At 37.9% G+C, this 20,084-nt stretch overlaps 3 protein-coding genes across 3 annotated transcripts; 2 read left to right on the forward strand and 1 right to left on the reverse strand.

Moving 5' to 3' along the window:
* The first annotated feature begins 1,363 nt into the window (after positions 1–1,363).
* On the forward strand, positions 1,364–10,658 carry LOC110045555 (uncharacterized). Its single transcript, XM_020751155.2, has 9 exons — positions 1,364–1,736; positions 1,946–2,030; positions 2,407–2,992; positions 4,375–4,419; positions 4,663–4,703; positions 5,402–5,462; positions 5,728–6,496; positions 7,516–7,886; positions 8,567–10,658. Exons 1-9 carry the CDS (start codon positions 1,715–1,717, stop codon positions 8,585–8,587), a joined length of 2,001 nt encoding a protein of 666 aa, XP_020606814.2. The 5' UTR covers positions 1,364–1,714; the 3' UTR covers positions 8,588–10,658.
* A 401-nt stretch (positions 10,659–11,059) lies between these two features.
* On the reverse strand, positions 11,060–13,857 carry LOC110045556 (dol-P-Glc:Glc(2)Man(9)GlcNAc(2)-PP-Dol alpha-1,2-glucosyltransferase-like). The gene is made up of 2 exons (XM_020751156.2): positions 13,174–13,857; positions 11,060–12,287 (listed from the first exon to the last, which is right to left on the reverse strand). Exons 1-2 carry the CDS (start codon positions 13,537–13,539, stop codon positions 11,235–11,237), a joined length of 1,419 nt encoding a protein of 472 aa, XP_020606815.2. The 5' UTR covers positions 13,540–13,857; the 3' UTR covers positions 11,060–11,234.
* Positions 13,858–14,641: 784 nt separating this feature from the next.
* LOC149101268 (uncharacterized) lies at positions 14,642–17,887 on the forward strand. Its single transcript, XM_089275993.1, has 3 exons — positions 14,642–14,769; positions 17,176–17,285; positions 17,584–17,887. Exons 2-3 carry the CDS (start codon positions 17,222–17,224, stop codon positions 17,805–17,807), a joined length of 288 nt encoding a protein of 95 aa, XP_089132119.1. The 5' UTR covers positions 14,642–14,769; positions 17,176–17,221; the 3' UTR covers positions 17,808–17,887.
* The last annotated feature ends 2,197 nt before the right edge of the window (positions 17,888–20,084 follow it).

The raw sequence follows: 20,084 nt of genomic DNA on the forward strand, positions 1-20,084 counted from the left end.
TATTTGCATGAGTAAATTGGCTCAGATTAATCGAGCAAAGCGCGCATTTAACCCCGACCTATTAGTGACCATCATAAATGCGCTTGTTTTTAGTAGGTTACACTACTGCTCCTCAGTCTCGTCTAAAACCTCTACCCGTAATGTACAAAAATTACAACTCGTCCAGAACTTCGCGACTCGGATAGCTACTTGTGCAAGGAAATTTAAACACATAACTCCATCACTCAAAAACTTGGGGTAGCTCCTCGTAAAAATGCAGCTTCATCTCCGCGATGCTATCTTTTCTGCTATTCATTTAGTCTATGACGGGCTGCGCCCCGACTTACCTGACATCAAGGAGGACGGATATCTGACCGCAAAGCAAGAAACTCACAACAACTGAACATTCCTTAATTCATGTAAAACCGCTGCTGGCCAGAGGACATTCCAATACAGGATAGTAAACTGATGGAATTCATTAGATTAAGATTTAAAACTGTCAGCAAAGGTTCGATTCAGTAAAGATGGTTAACGAGTTTTTGAAACAAGAATAGTGTTACACTTTTTAATTCACTGTATTTTTTATTGTATTTTTTATTGTATTGTTATAGTATTCATATTTTATTGTTCACTGAATACCTGACCCATTTTTGGGTGTGTGCAATACAGTTTCAGTTTCAGTTTCAAAAAAAAAAATTACAAGTAAGGCCATCACCCATTGGTAGCCAATAAACGCCAGCCCCTCACCCTCTCCACGCTGTCCAGCCCCAGTGATTTCTGCTTTCAGTTTTTTTTCCTAAACTGTTATTTCAGCTATTCGGTGTTTCATTGCCACGTAAAGTGAAGCCTTTTGCACCAGCAAAGAAGCCAGCAAAGACAGGAAAAGAGCCAGTTTCCCAATCCTCCGTAAGAAAAGAGATGGCAACTGGTACATTTACCCATAGTTCTTAGCCCACGAAAACTTTAACAATGCTCATCAAAACGTACAGAAAAGTTCTAAAATCTTGAAACCTAGCATACACAATGTCGTTAGCACAGAGACAAATAGAGTCCTAAAGTGATGACGTCACAAAAATAAAATTTTTGAAATTATGGGATTTGATGTAATATTCTTAAAGAGGATCCTAAAAGATGCCCTCATCCCAAAAATTAGCTCTGTATTGCAATTCCCGATAGAGATATAAGGGATCAAAGTTTGATAGCATCCCATACAAACCCTTCAAAATTTGTTTCAGTTCCTTCAGTTTAGAACCGACTCAAAATTAGAGAGAGATTTATACGGGGCAGTAACAAATCTTTGTCCTTTACATTTCGGCTGGGAATTACAATTAAGAGGTAATTTTTGGCAAAGACCCTTTTTTGAGGACGCTCTATTCCAAAATGGCACCAAATCCCATAATTTCTCAAATTTATTTTTTGTGACGTCACACTTTAGGACTCTATATAGCAAAAATATGGCTTTCCTGTTTTTTTTTTTATGGGCTGTGTAAGGTTCGCATGGTATTGTGGTAAAATGTACAGCCGCCATCTTTTTTCCTACGGAGTTGGCCAATTATAATGGAGGTTGTTTGTCACGTGACAATTTTAAATCATGCCCGGGAAGATCTGGGACGATCAAACAGATTTGAACGAATTTCGACTTTTTATGGCCATCGTTACCAATTCTATTCTAAAATTTGCTGTTTTTTCGGAAAGAAACTGAATCTAAAGGCCTATTGTTATCTTTTAACGCATAATGGCAGCTTCAGGTTGTGAAGGTAAGTTTATTCAAGCTTTTTGTGCTGTGTTTCATTCGAGTAAAGTTCATGTACATAAGACTCTGGCCGTGATTTCTCATGTTTTTCCTTCTTCTTCTTCTTCTTCTTCGAGAGAGACAGAGTTGCTGCTTTGTCATGTTTTGATAGACTTAGTTTCGACAGCTCGGTAAGCTTTGAATTGAATTTTGTGTATTTTCATCCATGTGTAGCGTTTCCATCTAGCGGGTCCGGTTTGATAGAAGACGAGAAATTCGACTTTGACATACCAGTCTCTCCGAATGATTGTGGCGAGAGGTAAGTGAATTTTCTATTCAACACAAGCAGTTAAATTGTACATACATAAGCTTAAGCTTCTTTTCCATTGTATGCCGATGTACACTAACCCTATTCAAGTTCAAATCCATTTGAGTGAAATACAGTAAAACTGTTCCTTTACAGTTCAATGCAATTTTATCTGAGGTGGAGCAAGGGGAAACATTTAAATTATAGGGAAACAAAATTAACTGTTTTGCTAAGGACCTGTCATCTAGTGCAGTGTGTAAATATTGCATACAGTGCATAGTGAAATGTTTGGAGTTCTGAGTAGGGAAGCTTTGTTCTTGAAGCTCAAGGTTACAGTAACTGAATGCCTTGCAATGCATGGTAACCTTTCTTTGTTATTCTTTACCAGAGAGATCTGCAGCAATGATTTAGAGGATGAAGATGAGGTATTCTTTGGCCCAGTCGGCCACAGAGAAAGATGTGTTAACAGTGGTCTCCTAAGTGATGAGAATTTCAAACCTATGAGTCCACTCAACAGTGAACAAATTGCTGAACTTTTTAAGGAAGCAACTGCAGTATCAATATTTATCAAAAGCTCCTCTTTGAATCAGAGTCTTGGAAGTGAAGACATGATGACTGATCAAAGGGAAAACAAGGAAATTTGCAAAATTTTATCAAAAACATTCAGTGTTGATGAAGATCAGGAGAACACGTTAATGAAACCAGGTCAAGAAAATGGCCCAAGAACTGCAAAATCAGAATCTTCTCCCGAGTCAGTAGACAGCATTTCACCACAGCCAGCAGAGTTGTCAGATGACATGGTTATTCCAAGCACGCCAAGACGCATCTTGCAAGAGAAGAATTCCCAGGATGCAGTGTTTCAATCACCATTCAAAGCAAGAAAAGCACGCCCACTGCAGAATGTTTCCAAGTTTACACGTTCCAAGCTTCCTAAGACACAAATGACATTGAAGACGCGTAGCTGTTTTAATTCTGTAAGTATAGCTGAAGAAAAACGGACAAATAATAAAGTAATGGTACTAGCTAAGCTGTGTTCTATTGGAAATCCATGAAACTTACTGGTTCTCTATTTCATTGTCTATTCGCTGATAGACCATCGGGAGCACATTGCTCTTAAGACTGAAAATTATCCTCAATCCTAAGTTTAAATATATACTGTCTTGTAGAGTAATATATAGTAGTATGTAATGGTGGCTTGTCATGTGCATTTACCTGAAACCTGTAGAACTTGCCTTCTGAATTTGTCTTATAAACTTATAGTTGCTATAATTCTGATAGTTCAAAAAGTCATTTTGCATTAAGTCATGCTTAACTTTGTGATCACTGTTTGTACCTATCCTTGTATTTTGAGAGGCCTTATTCTGTAAAAGAAGTAGAAAGCAAGTGTTTGATGTTTACAACACATGCATGTAGCAGGGTGCATTTTTGGACTTGACCTTTGGGTGGACTTTAACCAAGTCCAAAAGTCATTCTCAACAGCCTCCATACATTACTTGAGTGTGCAATAGGCCAATTTCGATATATTTACATTCACATCCCTAAACCTGGATGTGATTTCTTTTGTGTTATTCCCCTAAGCCTCGGAGCCAAGTTTGAATTTAAATATATTGAAACTGGCCCATTTAAACATTTTCCCAAGAAACTTCACTTGCTTGTAGGGTAAGTGAAGACAGAATCCACTCGCCTGACTGCAAAATTTCCGTAGCTTGCATCTAAACGTGAACATGTGACGTTGAAAAATGCTCTAATTATTGGGTGTCGAACGTGGCATGATTGGTAATCAAACATTATTTGAAGTTTAGCAGATCATGGTGCAAACTTTTGCGCTAAAAGTTCAGTGCACAAAATGGTAAAAAGAATGGACATTGGAGACTTCTTCAGAGGAATTGACCCTGACCTGTGTCAATATGCATACCCCTTTCATGAAAGTGGTTTTACTTCTATTATAACCATGAATTGAAAATATATTGGTTTTGCCCATATTTTTTGATGGTGAACATTTTGAGTGCAAAAGTTTGCATTATGGTCTGTTAAACTTCAAATGTTTGATGACCAATCATGCCATGTTTGACACCCAATTAGAGCATGCTTTGACATCATGTGTTCATGCTTAGATGCAGGTGATGGTATTAGACTCAGGCTATCAAACAAATTTCTTAGTTCACTCAAGATGTAATCTGCTAAACTCAATGTATTATAATAGAAGATTGTGAAAGTACAGCGTCCAAGCCCTTGCCTGTAACAAAGGCTTAGTACATAAAATTCCCAAAATCTCCTACACAGTCTCTTATGTTTGCATCGGACCAGGTAAACATGCATATTAGAGAAAAAAGGTTTTTTGTCACTTTCATTGCAGCCTATAAAAGTGGAACATCTCTATGGAATAGCAGCAGATGTGAAGGTACATGTAAATAAAAAATTACAAATTTAGAACAAAATTTGTATAAAGAGTTGTAATAATTTTCTTTTGACTGAGTTCACCTTTCATTAAAATTCAAACACACTAAAAGGTATGTGATGGTGTAAATACTGTTGGTAATTATTGTGCCTGTCCAATATACATGTCTTCATGATGCGCTCTATTTATACTTGCAAGGATGCTTGTATAGTCGATATTCCTACATTTAAAGTTTTTCAACTTTAGGTTGATGAGGCCACATCTTTCAAGACCTCAAAGGGAGCAAGGTATGTTAAGTTCTTGTCCAAAATGTAGCTGTTGTGGGTCAAAATGAAATTCAGGTTAAAATGATTTAACCTGGTTTGATTCTCAATTTCCTTTGTCTTCTAACCCATAATCATTCACGATTCATAAATAATTAGGGTTAAGAGACAAAGGAATTTCATTTTAACATGAATTTCATTTTGAACTAAAACATAGCCATTTGCGCCTATTGTGGATATGGAATAACGTCATGATGATGTTAATTTTTCAACTCTTAGAATTGAGTTCAAAATAAATGGGGTTGACTTTAAGTCCAGGGTTGAAAAAAAAAATCAGTTCAGAATAGAAGGGAATTCAAAATAACCGAGGGATAAATAGCTAATCGTTAGTGACTGAAAAATGAGGTCAAATCCAAGAGATATGGGTTTGAGTACAAATTATGGAGAATTCAGTCGAGAATAATTGAGTTCAAATTAGCAGGTCCAGTCCAAATTCATTCTGTTTATTTTGCCTTTTTACTTAATGTATTGCAGTATTAATGTACAGTATTAATGTATTGTCAGTAATAATTATTTATAGTAAAGTACTGCGCATAAAGAGAAAACACACCTAAGATGAATAGTAGTTGTCACTGTACATAATACAGAGTAAAGTCCATGAATGATTATCAATTTAAATGAACTTGCTATTAGTGTGTTAATTGAACTTGTATTGTTAACAGCAAAAGTAACAATGTTGGAGGTTCCAGTAAAGTTGAATCATCACTTACAGAGGCATCAAAGGTAACCAATCAATACTCTCTTCTCAATTAACATGTTAATTTTTTAAATCATTAATGAAAGTACGTTATGTGTTGACCCCAAAGATGAGACTACTAGCCACACGTCACAGGTGTTTGGGGAATGTGAAAGAACAGCCCATTTATTCACACTGAAGGTGGTCTTGGCAGTAGTCTTGAGACATCTCTGTGCCTGATTTTCCCCTGATGATGTTTTGTATTGAACTCCTGAGAATGAATGGCCTGACAATTTACTTGATGCTTTACAGTTACCACTTCCTTCTCAAAGTGGAATAAGACCTCCAGGGTTTGGTGTCCAGCCTCGTCGACGCCGGACCAGCTCCACATCGTCTGTGTCCTCGACTTCAAGTGCTTTATCATATCAATCAAATGATCTGAATGAGACTTTTGTCATTACAAAGGGTTCATCCTCTGACATCCCATCTATTCCAAATGTCTGCCCTCGTAAAGTGCCAACCACTAAGGCCAGTTTGAAACCTGTAAATGGGACTAATGCATTATCAAAACCAACATTTACCAGGCCCAAAGGGCGACCCCAGCCTGTTAAGGCACTTGCACCGCCAGGGATTAGCAAAAAAGCACCTCGGACACCCAGTGACCCTTATAAATCTAGTAAGGTGTTAAGGAGCACCCCTGGGCGTCGACTGAGTGGCATATCCACAGAGCAGGGGGTCAGTAGACCCCAGACACCTAGTAATATTCAGCGATCAAAATCATTTACCACCCCTGTGAAGCCAAGTACTGCAACTGGGAAAAGAAGCAGTTTTTCAACAGGGCAACCGGTTAAATGTGTACAAACCCCAACCAGAGCGAAAAAATCTGAAGTGCCAGTAACTCCTAGAAGGAGAGGAAGTGCCACACCAAAGGATAGCACCAAGACGGTTCCCACACCTGTGCGCAGACGTAGCAGTGTTGCAAATAAGACAGAACCTGCTAAAGGGAAGGATGCTCCCAGACCTGCCACTCCTGAAAATTTGACCAGTGTGTCCAGTGAGACCCTAACCCCACCTAATCCAGGTAAATGTAATCAAAATACATGGTCTATGGTCCCCATCTTAATTTTTACAGCCGTGATAAAATTATACAAATAAATATTAAATAATATAAATGGTTACACACCAGGGTTTATCCACAAACTTAGAAATCAAACCTACCTTGTACATACAGCATAATAAACGGTATCACATGAAAGGACAGCTCAATAGCTTTCATTTGAATGGTCACACACTAGGGTTTCACCCACATACTTAAAAGTTAGAATCGCCTTGTACAGCATAATAAACAGTACCACATGAAAGTTGAATCATCACTTACAGAGGCATCAAAGGTAACAATCAATATTATTGTTGGTTACTCTCTTCTCAATTAATATCTTAATTTGTTATCATAAATGAAAGTACGTTATGTGTTGACCCCAAAGATGAGACTACTAACCACATGTCACAGGTGTTTGGGGAATTAGAAATCAAACCTACCTTGTGCATACAGCATAATAAACGGTATCACATGAAAGGACAGCTCAATAGCTTTCATTTGAATGGTCACAAACTAGGATTTCACCGACATACTTAGAAGTTAGAATCGCCTTGTACAGCATAACAAACAGTACCACATGGAAGTACTGCTCAATAGCGTTCATTTGAAAGGTCACATACTAGGGTTTCATCCACAGACTTAAAAGTTAGACCCACCTTGTACAGCATAATAAACAGCACCACATGAGAGTGCTGCTCAATAGCGTTCATTTGAATGGTCACATACTAGGGTTTCATCCACAGACTTAAAAGTTTGAACCACCTTCTACAGCATAATAAACAGTACCACATGAAAGTACTCAGTAGCTTTCGTTTGAATGGTCACACACTAGGGTTTTATCCACAGACTTTAAAGTTAGAACCACCTTGTTCAGCGTAACAAAGAGTGTCACATGAAAGACCTGCTCAATAGCTTTCATTTGAACGGTCACAGATTTGTAGTCAATATTTGTTGCCATTTACCTGAGTGTGTAACGGTACAGTCTTTTGATCTATTTATAGTTCCTAGCAAAGTTTTGAAAAGAAAGTCACTGAGTGCAAGTGGACAGAAACGACATTCTCTTCTCCCTACCCCTCTGGGTAGCAGAATAACTAGATCCCAGTCCCAAAGGTCTAGACAAACAAGTGTCAACTGTGAGGTTAAAGGTGCCCTTCCTTTCAATTTATCACCATCTGCTGAGATCAAGCCAAAGACTGTTGCAGCATCCACGTCACAAGCTGATATCACTCTTGAGCAATCATGCCCAAGCTTGAGATTCTCAGATCCATTTTCTCCTGCTAGCCAGACTGTTACTGTTGACCCAATTGAGAATTATGGCACTGGTGATTCAGTTGTAAGAAACCTTATCGAGTTGTCACCCATGCCTGCTGAGGTAAGTCACAAACCATAAGTTAAAATATAATTAACTCAATTCAGACTGGTTGTTCACACTAGTGTATGAGCACATCTCAATATAAGCTTGAATTTTAACCACCTTATCAATACATGTAAGTTCTGTATCGTAGGGCTGATAATACTGCATTATTTTGCTACTTATCCTACCTAGCTTCTTTTCAGAAGGTTTCCACAAAAAGAGGCTTTATATCGAACATTTGGTTTTGTACTTGTAACTGATTTTGTGTGGTATATTATTGTTTATAAATGTGCATGATCATCAATCAAACATTGATTTAACCTGACAGGAATGATGGGGTAAACTATGATAGAGTGAGGACTGGGTCGTGGCAATAATCCTAGGTTCCACACACTATATGAATCAACAGGATTGAAACAGACTTACAGGAGCTTCAAGAGCCTATTTTTGGTTGAGTTTAGAAAGTTTGATTTGATTTGGTTGGCTTAAAAACTTGTGTTGCTTTGTTGTTCAATCGGACACAAAACCAATATTGTGACTCACTTGCAATGGCTTTTCTGCACTTCATGTTCACTTCATCTATTTTCTTGGAGTTTTAACTGGTTTAGACTTAAATACCAAGATATTGCTCCTGTAACCTTGTATTTTGTTTCTCTTTTTTTTTTCCTAACATTTTCATGTCCTTAATATCCTTGTAGGGGACTCTAATAGACATCTGAAACCTACATTGAATACATGTAGCTCAGTGGTGGAGAGGCTGTTGCTGAAAGAATAAACTCCAAAATTTATCAGAATAATACAGGGAAAAACCCCATTGTTATTTCGATGATTGTAAAAAATACTGTATATGAAAGTGTTACACAGTGTTATGTGGGTAATTTTTTAAGGTCTCAAGAAGTGAACTTTCCCTCTAGAGAAATATTTTTGAGATATCACGCATTTCCAGGGCTTGAAAATAGTGCTCTCTGGTTGTGTGGGACAAATACAAACATGTAGCTTTTCTCGCCGGGCAAGTAACATTTAATTCTCACTTGCCCAATGGGCAAGGACCCAGGCAAGTTGTCTTTCAACTAAATAAAAAAGTGAACTGAGACTTGCCCGGGGCAAGTAAAATTTGAGAGCGGCTTGTCCGAAGGGCAAGCTAGAATTCGAGTTTATTTGAGCCTTGATTTTCTTACATGTATGTAGTTGTTATCACTTAGCGCTGACATTCCGAAACAATAGCACAAAAATTAAAATTTACATGTAATTACTGTTAGTAATTGTTTGAAGTGTAACAATTATGCAATATCTAGATTGTGTTTTCTGTATTTACATAACCACATCTAAACACAGGGGGAGTTTGGGAAAAATTCAAGACAGCTATGCAAACCCAAGATGCAGTCGAGGGTTTGCACAACTTTTAAGAATTCTCCCAACCCCCATGTGTTTAGATGAGCTATGTAAACATGGAAAAGTACTCTTACTATTGCTGTTATAAAATTAACATTAATTTCTCTAAAATACGTGCAAATCTAAAACGTCACAACTGTGTTTACATACTCTCATCTTAACTCACCTATCAACCAATGAGACTGTGCGTATTATCTCATGTATTTTACAAATCATGCTAATGCCATCAGACTGCAAAACAGTCTACTTTCATATTTTATTGTGTGGATGTGGGAAGAGAGGTAGCCTGGAGTATAGTTGTGTGGAAAAAGTGACTATGCCTGATGTTGGCAACCTTATTCATAGGGTCTTCTCCCCCTTCCCTTCCACTGCCTCTTATCCCAGGGGTTTCCCTTTCCTTCTCTCACTTGAAGAGGTTCGCTCTCCCCCTCCTCTCTCATTCCAGGAGAAGTGAAGATGTAAGACCCTTACCCAGTAATCTTGGGGCTAGTGCAAATGACTTTCAGGCTAGTGCACCATATGTTGTAGTTTGCATCCTGACTAGGCTTAACTCAAACCCGTATTCAATGCAACTGTCTGCAAGGCCTGCATATGTGGCCTTTGGTCGATCTGAGCACAATTTAGCCCATTGATTGTCTTTTTAAGCCCACAAAGAAGTTGTTAATTCTAAAAATATAACTAGCATTCCTTGCCTTTATTTATCAAATAAAGAAGCCTAAGCCGTGTATTACACTGATAAAACACGACAGGTATTTGAGAACACGAGGGAAATGTAGAAAACACAAGCCGTAGGTGAGTGGTTTCTACATTTCTCAAGTGTTCTCAAATGTCCGGAGTGTTTTATCACAATGTAATACACGGCTTAAGCTTCTTCATTTGCTTTATGATATAGATTTCACACGCCGCGAATAGAAACAGCAAAGCACACAGATTGACAAACTGATCCGATTTACTACCACTAAAGTTCAATGGCCATCTCTAACAAAAATGTTGACTAGAAGTAATGTGGTGAAAAACAATAAAACATAATTTTTGTATGTTTTATACTCTGATAAAACACAGGTTTTTGACCAATCAGAGCGTGCGCAGTGTCCTATCTATATTATAATGTAAAATATAAATCAGGATGGGGAGGGAATAGGTACCATTCTAGAATATACTGTGAAATTTCTTTATCTAGCTTTCATTGGCATGTTAGTGGTCATGGATATTAGGAAATGAATATTATTGATGCACTTTGCTTGTTGTGGTGGCCATTTTGAACTTTAAATGTGTGGTCAGCTAGTGCAATGTGTCTGTAATGTTATTTCTTTTCTAAATTATCTGATCTGATGGCTATCAAGTTTGAGGTTACTGGTATTTCATATCTGTCTGTGAGATTAAATAGCGATAAAATGCTGTATGGCCTCCAATTATAATGGACTTAGATGGGATGAATCTGGTGTATTTTAAATTGTAATGTACAGACATGACAAACAAACCTTGACAAGCCAGTCATTTATCAATTAGTTGACTAGACTGACTTAGAAATAATGAAATTCTCACCTATAATCAGGGGTTTCATAAACTTTTTCAGTGGGAGGGCAACTGATTATCACAGGTGAACAAAACTTTTCAAACTGAATTTGTTTATAAAGAAAACTTTCCTCTACAAGGTCAAGGCAGGCTGGCAAAATCATACAGTTGGTCACTTTGCCTGGTGCCTGGCACTTAATGAAACCCCCTGCCCATAATAAAATAGATTATTTTCTAGTCTGTTTAATTTACTCTAGATCCACTCAAATACAACAGACAGTTAATTTCAGTCCAGGGAAATGCTTTTATCAAATGCTTTGCTGCAAACATACAGTATCAATGGGCTACTTTACCTCATTTTGGTTAATAACCTCAGAACTAAGCAAGTTCATTGTTAAAACTGGTTTGCACTGATTCCTTGATCATACATCTAGATTTAGTAACAATTGTTTGGTAATGTTACCACATGAACCTTTGAACTTCTTTAGGGCTATGAGCCCAATGGAATGGCTTCTTTAAAAACAAGTAAAAGGTCGCTGCATTCACAGCAGTATACAATACACATTCCAATACCAGCCTTGTGTATGACGCAAGTGGAATATGAAGACGATACAAGATATACGGGATGATAAAGTAGCGGAATTCTATAAGCTTTTGTGGAACAGTAACTATGGCAACACAGATATAAAACATAACTAGCCACAGTCTATGTTGTTTTACAGATAACTGTCTATGGATACAGAATGCCGCAAACATATACAACGGCACCATAGCATACTTTACCAACCAATGTCTAGCATAAACTTTACGCCAAATGTAAAATGGGTAGTGGCGATTGTCAGCAAGCAGATATTCATGTATATAAGTAAATTTATAAATAACTAAAACCATTATAATTGCTACTAACAGTAATGCTATGATATACAATGGTTTTTTGATAGTGCTTTTGACAATTTTGAGATAACTTACAATGTCTTCAGGAAAGACTAGCAGTGAACTGCTAAAAGCTAGCATAAACACCAGCAGATAACACAGTTGTGGGAAATTCAAGCATGCTTGATGTTGAGTTTTGTCACCAACTACAATCCCACCATTCATTACCACGAATACAACAAAGCTTACAACAACCAAACCATAGGCTGACAGGCATTTAAATACCATGAAAAAGTTCTTTAAAAAAGCCATGGCATACTCCTTTAATTCTGTGACCAAACTTGACAAGTCAGTTTTCTTGACATTTGGTTGTAAAGTTCTTAATGCAGTAACCCCAGCAGTGAAGACCACCCATATCACATTAGTCTGACGTATGACAATTGACGCTGCACCAATCAGAGCTGCAGTGAAATGGTTTCCACGGAGGCCAAGGTAATACTGGAGCAGAACAAAGAATATAGAGCTTGAATCAGTGTAATAGAGAAACGTAAAGAAGTAGAGCACTGGGAATATTGCCAAGACCAGAGCAGTGACAGAGCATTTTGTGGTTAGACTCTCATCCCCTGTGGGTTTTTCTCCCTATAAAAACAGAAAAATGTATACAATCATATGAGCATTTCATGCACATTTAAATGAACATATATCTGCTACTGTAGAACTAGCATCCTGTATTTAAAATAGAGGGTAAAAGAAGTTAAGTCTGCATACAAGCCAAGTGGCACATCAGGCTAGCACTTATCTCTGGTTTCTAGGTAGCATGAAACAACTAGGGGTATTTCTTCTCACCCCTGGATGGGATGCTAGTCCATTGCAGGGTTATCGCCCAGTATTAAATTTGCCAGAACTGATTATACATATGGGAGGGGGGAGGCACTGTGAGTGAAGTGCCTTGCCCAAGAACACAACACAATGTCCCCAGACAGTCTGTTCGATCTGGAGTCAAAGCATGTCTTCTGGATTGGGTTTCACACTTGCTACCTGGTAATATTTGACAACTGTCAGTAACATGAAAATAATACAAATTGTGGTATCCTTGTTTGGGAGTGGTGGTTGCAAAAATATCTATACCCACTCAAAAGAGGGTTACAAAAGATTCCCATGGTGAGGGGTCTCAAAAACCAAATTTTTAAAGCAAAGGATGAACCAAAACTTGAATTTCCAAAGCGATGGGTGAGGTGTTCAAACCAAACAACCCTCAATGGGAGAATGGATATTTTGTGGAACAGTAAATTTGCAAACAAATGGAATCAATCAATGATCTTCGTCTAACAACTTAATCCACCCTCCCCCCTCCCCATGAAAACCAGTGATGTGCATTTATATTTATAAGTGTTAAAATGCCAATGATATATTTCATTCCATAAATTTCATACAACAAAAAGATTTTTGTGACAATCACAAAATTAGCATTAAAAGAAGTTGATGACATTAATACGCTGATCTCAACGGTAAAAGATCAACTGACCTTGTGAGGTTGATTCTTATCACAGTGCAGTTTAACGAGTATCTGTCTTAGGAGCAACACATTACCCATGAAGAACAGAACATTGATCATACGCAGGAAAAACGTCGTACACACTACATCCAATTCATGACCGAGGGCAAAGGCCAGGGCACGGAGACATGCGAAGGAGATGAAATACAAGCCTGGTAGCGTGGTTATTTTCGGATCCCACTCGTCAAACTTATAATCGCAGTACTTCTGAGCTTGAGGGACGTGGAAAATCTCATCCATATATGGTTCTCGTTGTTTGGTGTTGAACTGAATGAAAATAACCATAGAAATTGCAAACAAACTGGAGTAAAAAGAGAAGAAGGAGAAAGCCGCCATCTTGGAAAGAAGCACTGGCACTAAAGCATGATGGGATGTCAAGTACGTTTGGAGTCAAGGGGAGGGGAGGGTCAGTGTTAGCGGCTGTTGCCGAGGTCTGGCTTTCTTCTCTTGATCCAAATTCCTGGGAAAATTCTACATCAACTCTACTGGGGTGCGTCTTAATTGTTGGCCGGTGGAAAATATGGATGTGGAAGAGGGAGGGATATATTCTCCGGATTCAGAAAGCGTAATTCCAAGAAAATATTCATATCTAGGTCCGGGCGAAGTGGCTGCTGATGTCTGAAGAACTTCATAAACTTATATGTACTCAGAGAGATAAGGGGGGGAGGAGGGTGAGAACATGGGTATACACACAAGGGAGGGGGGGGGGGAAGCACTCAAAAAAGTTTTACATGGGATTGATTGCTCAGCCCATAGGTCCAAACTATCGCCTTTTTTTGTATAATTATGATAATATATTTGACAGAAAAGGTAGCCCCTCCTATGATTCCATAGAAAGCGGTACCCCTTTCACATATGTATAGTACGCTTTTACCGACTCTTAAAAGTCCTACAAAACTCTAACCCGAAAATGTTCCACCAGAATGTTTCTTCTAGCACAACACCAGGCGGGAGTCTCCATTTTCTGACGCCTCAGCAAGGTGAAGTGTAAAAAGAAACTCAGCAAACCGAAAGCGGACTGGGAAAGGAATCCGTTTGTTAAGTAATTTACATCGGTTTCATTGATGATCTGACTGTTTGCGTGACCCTCTTCAAGTAGGTTACAATACGGGGCACGTTTTTTTTGAATTAACGCGTAGTTATAGAACCTTCAGAAGTTTGTTGACAAAACCCCAATGAACAATCAACATTACTCGTTTATTATGCAAAGTTTGTGCGTTATGATCATAAATGTTACTTCTGTGCTATCTCCAGATTGAAATTGCTAAACCAAACAGAGTAATTATTTTAGACCCATGGCGTGATTGCGTGATTTTCTTTAAACCGCCAACTAATTAATTAATTGAGCTGTCGACCATTTGCCGTCAATTAGCGGAGTTTCGACCAATCAATCGCTTGCGTGGTCCGTGGTGCATTTAATTGGTTTCGATTGAGAAAACGAACGTGTACACTGTACTTATCTCAACAGGCTGCGTGCGTGGTTCAGCACTCGGTGTCAAGTTCTGTTTTCTAAAGGAGATCAATATACTTTGACGATCGCTGCACAGCTAGCTCTGACATTCACAGGTAAATAACCTGCTAAATGGTTCTATTTAGTCTCATTTCGTGGTGTGAAATATCGAAGATGTACCTTTTAAATTTGTTTAAAACATTATGCCCGCCGTTCACGAGTTAACGACACGTCTAGTTATGTTGTCAATTATTGACTTCATTTGCTAGACAATTTCACATCTCTCGTTAAGGCTCCCAGGGTGCCTCATGTGGGTTTGTTATAGCAAATGATTTTTATTGTTAAGCTTAACGATGACTAAGCTTGTAACCGAAGGACTTTGTCCAATGTAAAGAACATTTTCATTGCAGACTGTGTGTTTTAAAACAATGAAGAGTTTCATGTTTGACCGGGTTCTTTTTTTCAGAGAATGTGTAATATTTCGCACGAATTGTACTTGACAGTGTGTTCTGTTCACATGGATTCGTTCTCCAAGCCTGCATGTTGATCTAATGGCCATTTTTTGCTGTCATATTGGAAGAGTTTCTTTGTTTTTCTCTTAACTTCTTTCGAGGAGATAAGCAAACGGAAATGACATCTTGATGAAATTAACAAATCCACTTTGCAGTCTGGCTGCGAATTTGCTCAATTTTCTGAGCTACAATTCTTTCAGCGGAACAACTTAACAACAAAGTCCCAACAAAATCGCTTGGCAAAACATTTTTATGACCGCATTATACTTATTCGAGACAATGCTAACAAAAACAGAGACGAAAAATTGGAAAATTGTTGAGTGGTTTTGTTTACCTGATGTCAGCACGAGTTTAAGTGTATACTTTAAGGGTCAGAAAAGCGCATAACTAAAATGCATTAGGAAAACCGCAGGCGAAAAAAAGCTCTTGAAAATCTTTAAAACGAACTTCCGTTCCATTGAAACTAAAGATGTTATATAGGGGAAGATTGTTATGTTATTTAGAGGAGTATCAGTTTTTCTGTCTGCAAGAAATTAACGGCCCGCTTTTCAGTCAAAATGTCTGAAAGTTTCTGCAGAAGAAAATATACACTTAGCTTAAATGTAACCAACAGTTGGTGTCTACTCCAAGGTTAAATGGAATACGCCTTGATTTCAAAGCTGCAAAAATAACTCCCCTCAGCTGCTTTTCTAAACCAGAGTAAGTAATCTCAATGGTATATATACGGAATACTTAGTACACTGATCGAATCTGCTGAAAGCCCTTCTCGAAAACATCTATGATTCCCATCGTACGAAACATGAAATCAATATGAAAGCCTAGCTCCGAGGTTAAATGCTCAGGGAAAGAAAGCCCTTGACATGCCAGGGATCACGTTTTGGGCGTGCAACACGGAGTAAGGGATAAAGGATTCTGAAGTCTTTTTAATGGCTTTCAGCATCTTATTGGCTTTCTTCTGTTCAGTTGACTTTCCGGATATTGGGTGTCTTGGAATTAAAAGAACGAAGGAACGTAGACTTTTGCGGTTCTTGTGTGTTCTGATAAGAAAATTGGCTAGACTTGATAGGGGGCTTTTGTTTTCTGATTGTCAGAATGAACTTTGTTTTTCATTGTTCGCATATTTCATATTCAGGTCATGGCGTCGATGGAGTAAAGATTGCTCGATGCAATTATTCCATTTGCTGCTGAGTCAAAGGTTACAGCTTGACATCATCTCGATCGTTATCACGATTTTGGCCGATTGTAAGCAAAATCATTTCTATCTAAGCCATCGGCATTTATAAACAAAACCAAATTTAATTGCAGCTAGTATTTTTCAAGTCTAGATTATATTTCGATTAACCTGCAGAAAGTTAAGATCAAATAATGGTATTGTTTCTGCTCGGTATGTGTCTGTCTGTGTGTTCAACAATGAGATTGATGTGATCGGCTGTCTCTTAAGAATCTATATAAGAAACGTATACGTGCATATACTCTTCTGCGCTTGCGAGACCTTGCGAGAGAAAATGACTTCAGTGTTACCTCACTTGATGGCATTTGAAAACTCCTTAGCGAGTCAACTTTGTACATCAGCAACTCTGATGTCATCAAATCCTGAGAAGACCCTGGAAACGAGGTTACAAATCGAGCATACTCTTTTAAATCTAGTGCCCAGATCTCACTCTATTTGATACTGAGCATGGGAGGTCTGGGTTCAAGATTAGGAAATCTCTGTGAGCGGCTGAAAAACACATTCTACTCACGAAGATAAGATGCCCCGTTTTTGGTGATAGGGGTACACATAGCAGTCGACATCACTTATAATTATTTGACCCTCTTGTACGCAATTTTCAAATCTTCTTTATAATTATTGATCCTTATAGCGGAGCTCCGGCGGCCCGAAGGTTCGCCAAGAGGAGCCCCATACCGGCCATGTGAGTGGTATTAAAATCCTCGAAAAATAACTGGCTTGATAAAGCCGCAAAATGTCAATGACAATCAAGTAAACCACGTACTTTTTGCTTCAATCAGGTCGATAGTAGCACTGAACGTCGTTAACAGGAGTAAAGAGGTCATCATGGATTTGATCAATTATTTATCAGCAGAAGAATGGCAAACGGCAGAAGCTGGAAATTTAGACGGTACGCAAATTAATGATGAGTTAATTATAATTTGCAACTATTAAATTCCGTTATATTGATTGCCATGCCCTTTACCAATGAAAGTTTTGAGATTTTAGTAATACATCAGGACAATCTATAACCTTCACCCTTAATCGTATAACATATTCTGATAACGACTGCTCTCGTGAACGCTCGTGCAGTTTTCTGATTGGTTGACTGCATTCGGAACATACGATTGTTCTACGAATACTTTTTCCGACCGATGTCATTGTCAAAACAATTAATTATAGTGTAAATGCCACTGAACTTTTTACAGGTTTTGCTGAATACCGCATTGTTCATCGACGCTCTGAAGGCGGTGGAAAATACAAATACTCAGCCGTTCACAACAAAGATGAAGTCCCCGTCGAACTCTACATTTCAGGCGCATCGGAGATCAGAGACCCACTGAAGGAAATCCAAATGATAAACCTACGAGTAGATGACCAAAGATTTATCACAGGAATCGATGACAATGGAGATTGTGTCATTAGGAAATGATGGATTGTTATTTTTATTACAGCTTACTGGATCTTCGTTGAGTATGAGTGTTTATTAAAATAAATTAACAGCTAACTCAATGGATGGTTTCACGGTTTTTGATGATTTTTTGATTGGGAGGCAAACAAAGCTATGATTACAGTGTATGTATGGGACTTGATTCGACTGTGAATTTCTGTAATTACATCTGTCCGAAATTAGCCGGCGGGGTTTGGTAGGGAATAAATATATTTTCCTACCAAAATAAAGGAAACCAATTTAAGCTGTACCTGACGAAAGCGAAACTTCACAGAACAGTCCATATTCGTGTTCTCGGTGTTGGTCTGGAACTAGCTTGCAATGGAGGCTCATGCGGGGAATATCATTTAAAAGAGATTAAGACGGAATCCACCCTGAGAAGTTCGAGTAACGAGTGGACAAAAACCTAGTACCAAGATGATTACATCGTACTGCAAACTTCTGTACGACTGTTTAAAATATCTTCTCAAAAAGAATCATTTCTAGCAACACCAAGCGTCGAAAACGAATGTTGAACTTTATATGGAACACTTAAAAGTACTGGTGAAATGAAACTGATGATGAAATTTTGCCTGTGTTTGCACAAGTTCTCTGAACTTTGAAATTCGTTTTCTCTCGTTCCCATGGGAAATTGTTTTCGGTGTTATTTCAGGCAATTATTTATGTATTTACCTTTAAGAAAATGTAAAAATGACTGTAAAATACTTAAAATTATTCTGGTTCCAGATTTTTGTCCACTAAAACCTGAAATTGCTCGATTTTCTATCAGATTTCGTCTTAATGTCATTTGCATTTGAAAAAACAGTTGCAAGCTAGTCCCAGTCCAACATCGAGAATACGATTAGGAAGCTTTAAATGTGGAGATAAAAGTTCAAAATGTAAGCCACATTATAAGAGATTTCTGCAATGACGGTTTACTAGCAGTAAGCTGGTTAAAAGATGAGATTTTCGCATTTAATGCCGTTAAGGTGGCTCCATACGGTGATCATTTATGGCGTTGCGCGCGCAAGTGTTACGTTTTGAATGCTGTTTTTGCATTCGCTTTCACACCTAGTCCTCTCAAACTTATTACATGTAATAAGCAATGATTAAATAGTGTTTTGCTATCATCTCTGTTAAAATTTTGAGATTTAATCTTAAACTATAAAAGCCCAAACAAATGTGTTTTTTACTGTTTTTATGGCTTTATTTGTGATTTTGATGAATTTCCTTCGGTGAAATCTTCCAAAATTTTTACATCACATCGCTTCCAGCGGGATACGAATTTTAAACACGAAAAAGTAGGGTTTGTAAAGGCAGTTTTTTCGATATTTTCAAATTTATGTCTTTTATCGCTGCAAAAAATCTGGTCTTATAGATTTCCCTGAAAAACGAGCTCCGACTAAAGTAAAATATTTACTACCAATCTGCCAAATTTTATGGAATTTCACCGAAGGAAACGCGAGAAAATTCACTGTCAGTTTTGCTTTTTGTGCTCATGTTGACGTAATAAAATATCGAAAAACACTGACGTTTTCCTTTGAGCACGCGCAGATTACTTCCTCAGCGCTTGTGCGATCGTAAAACTATAGGGAGCCACCTTAAAGCCGATCACGAATTCATTAGTAGAAAATATTTACTGTGTCACCATATTGGCCAGTTATTTCAAATTTTCCATTCTACCAAGAAGTTTTCAGAGGACTGGTGTGATAAAAGCCCATGTTGTGTGAGTCTTACCTGCTTACTTGTGTATTGATTACGTATGCTTCGCTCTGTTCAAGTGTGCTGTATCGCCATTTCTCGCCAAGGTATTCATATATAGAGAGATAAACCCATTTTAAGCAAGTTATGTAAAGGAAAAGAAAGCGTCTGGTTATATAAAATAAAAGATTTCGTTTTTATAGATATATTTCATAAGTTCTTCACAAAGCTACTTTAATTTAATTTTAAGCAAGTTAAAATTTCTTTTGTGACATCTTGTTTGTTTTATGTTAAATGGTTGTGGACCATCTTGATGTTTTACACAACTAGAATTCTTGCAACATTTTAAAAGATGTGTTTGAGACAGCTTCAGTGTTAAATAGCAAGGTCGTGTTATTTATCACTCAGACTGCCTCAACTATATCCTGATGTTTCAAGAATCCTTGTGTTTTGGAATTAATACTAATGGAAAGTGACCACTGGAGTCAGCCCTGGTTAGTAACCATTCTATACATGTAAGAATACCTATAGATTTTTTTAAAAAATAGCTGTTTTGTAGACGTCGTTTAATTTAATCCC

This window comes from Orbicella faveolata, unplaced genomic scaffold (genome assembly GCF_042242905.1).
Source record: "Orbicella faveolata isolate gen_17 unplaced genomic scaffold, um_ofav_v1 contig_4, whole genome shotgun sequence".
Classification (NCBI taxonomy): domain Eukaryota; kingdom Metazoa; phylum Cnidaria; class Anthozoa; order Scleractinia; family Merulinidae; genus Orbicella; species Orbicella faveolata.

Coding starts and splice junctions, on each gene's coding strand:
- LOC149101268 (XM_089275993.1), top strand. CDS start 17,222: ATGGATTTGATCAATTATTTATCAGCAGAAGAATGGCAAACGGCAGAA. Junction 17,286..17,583: donor AGAAGCTGGAAATTTAGACG/GTACGCAAATTA, acceptor AACTTTTTACAG/GTTTTGCTGAATACCGCATT.
- LOC110045555 (XM_020751155.2), top strand. CDS start 1,715: ATGGCAGCTTCAGGTTGTGAAG. Junction 2,993..4,374: donor CGCGTAGCTGTTTTAATTCT/GTAAGTATAGCT, acceptor CTTTCATTGCAG/CCTATAAAAGTGGAACATCT. Junction 4,704..5,401: donor AAGACCTCAAAGGGAGCAAG/GTATGTTAAGTT, acceptor TATTGTTAACAG/CAAAAGTAACAATGTTGGAG.
- LOC110045556 (XM_020751156.2), bottom strand. CDS start 13,539: ATGGCGGCTTTCTCCTTCTTCTCTTTTTACTCCAGTTTGTTTGCAATT. Junction 12,288..13,173: donor ATAAGAATCAACCTCACAAG/GTCAGTTGATCT, acceptor CTGTTTTTATAG/GGAGAAAAACCCACAGGGGA.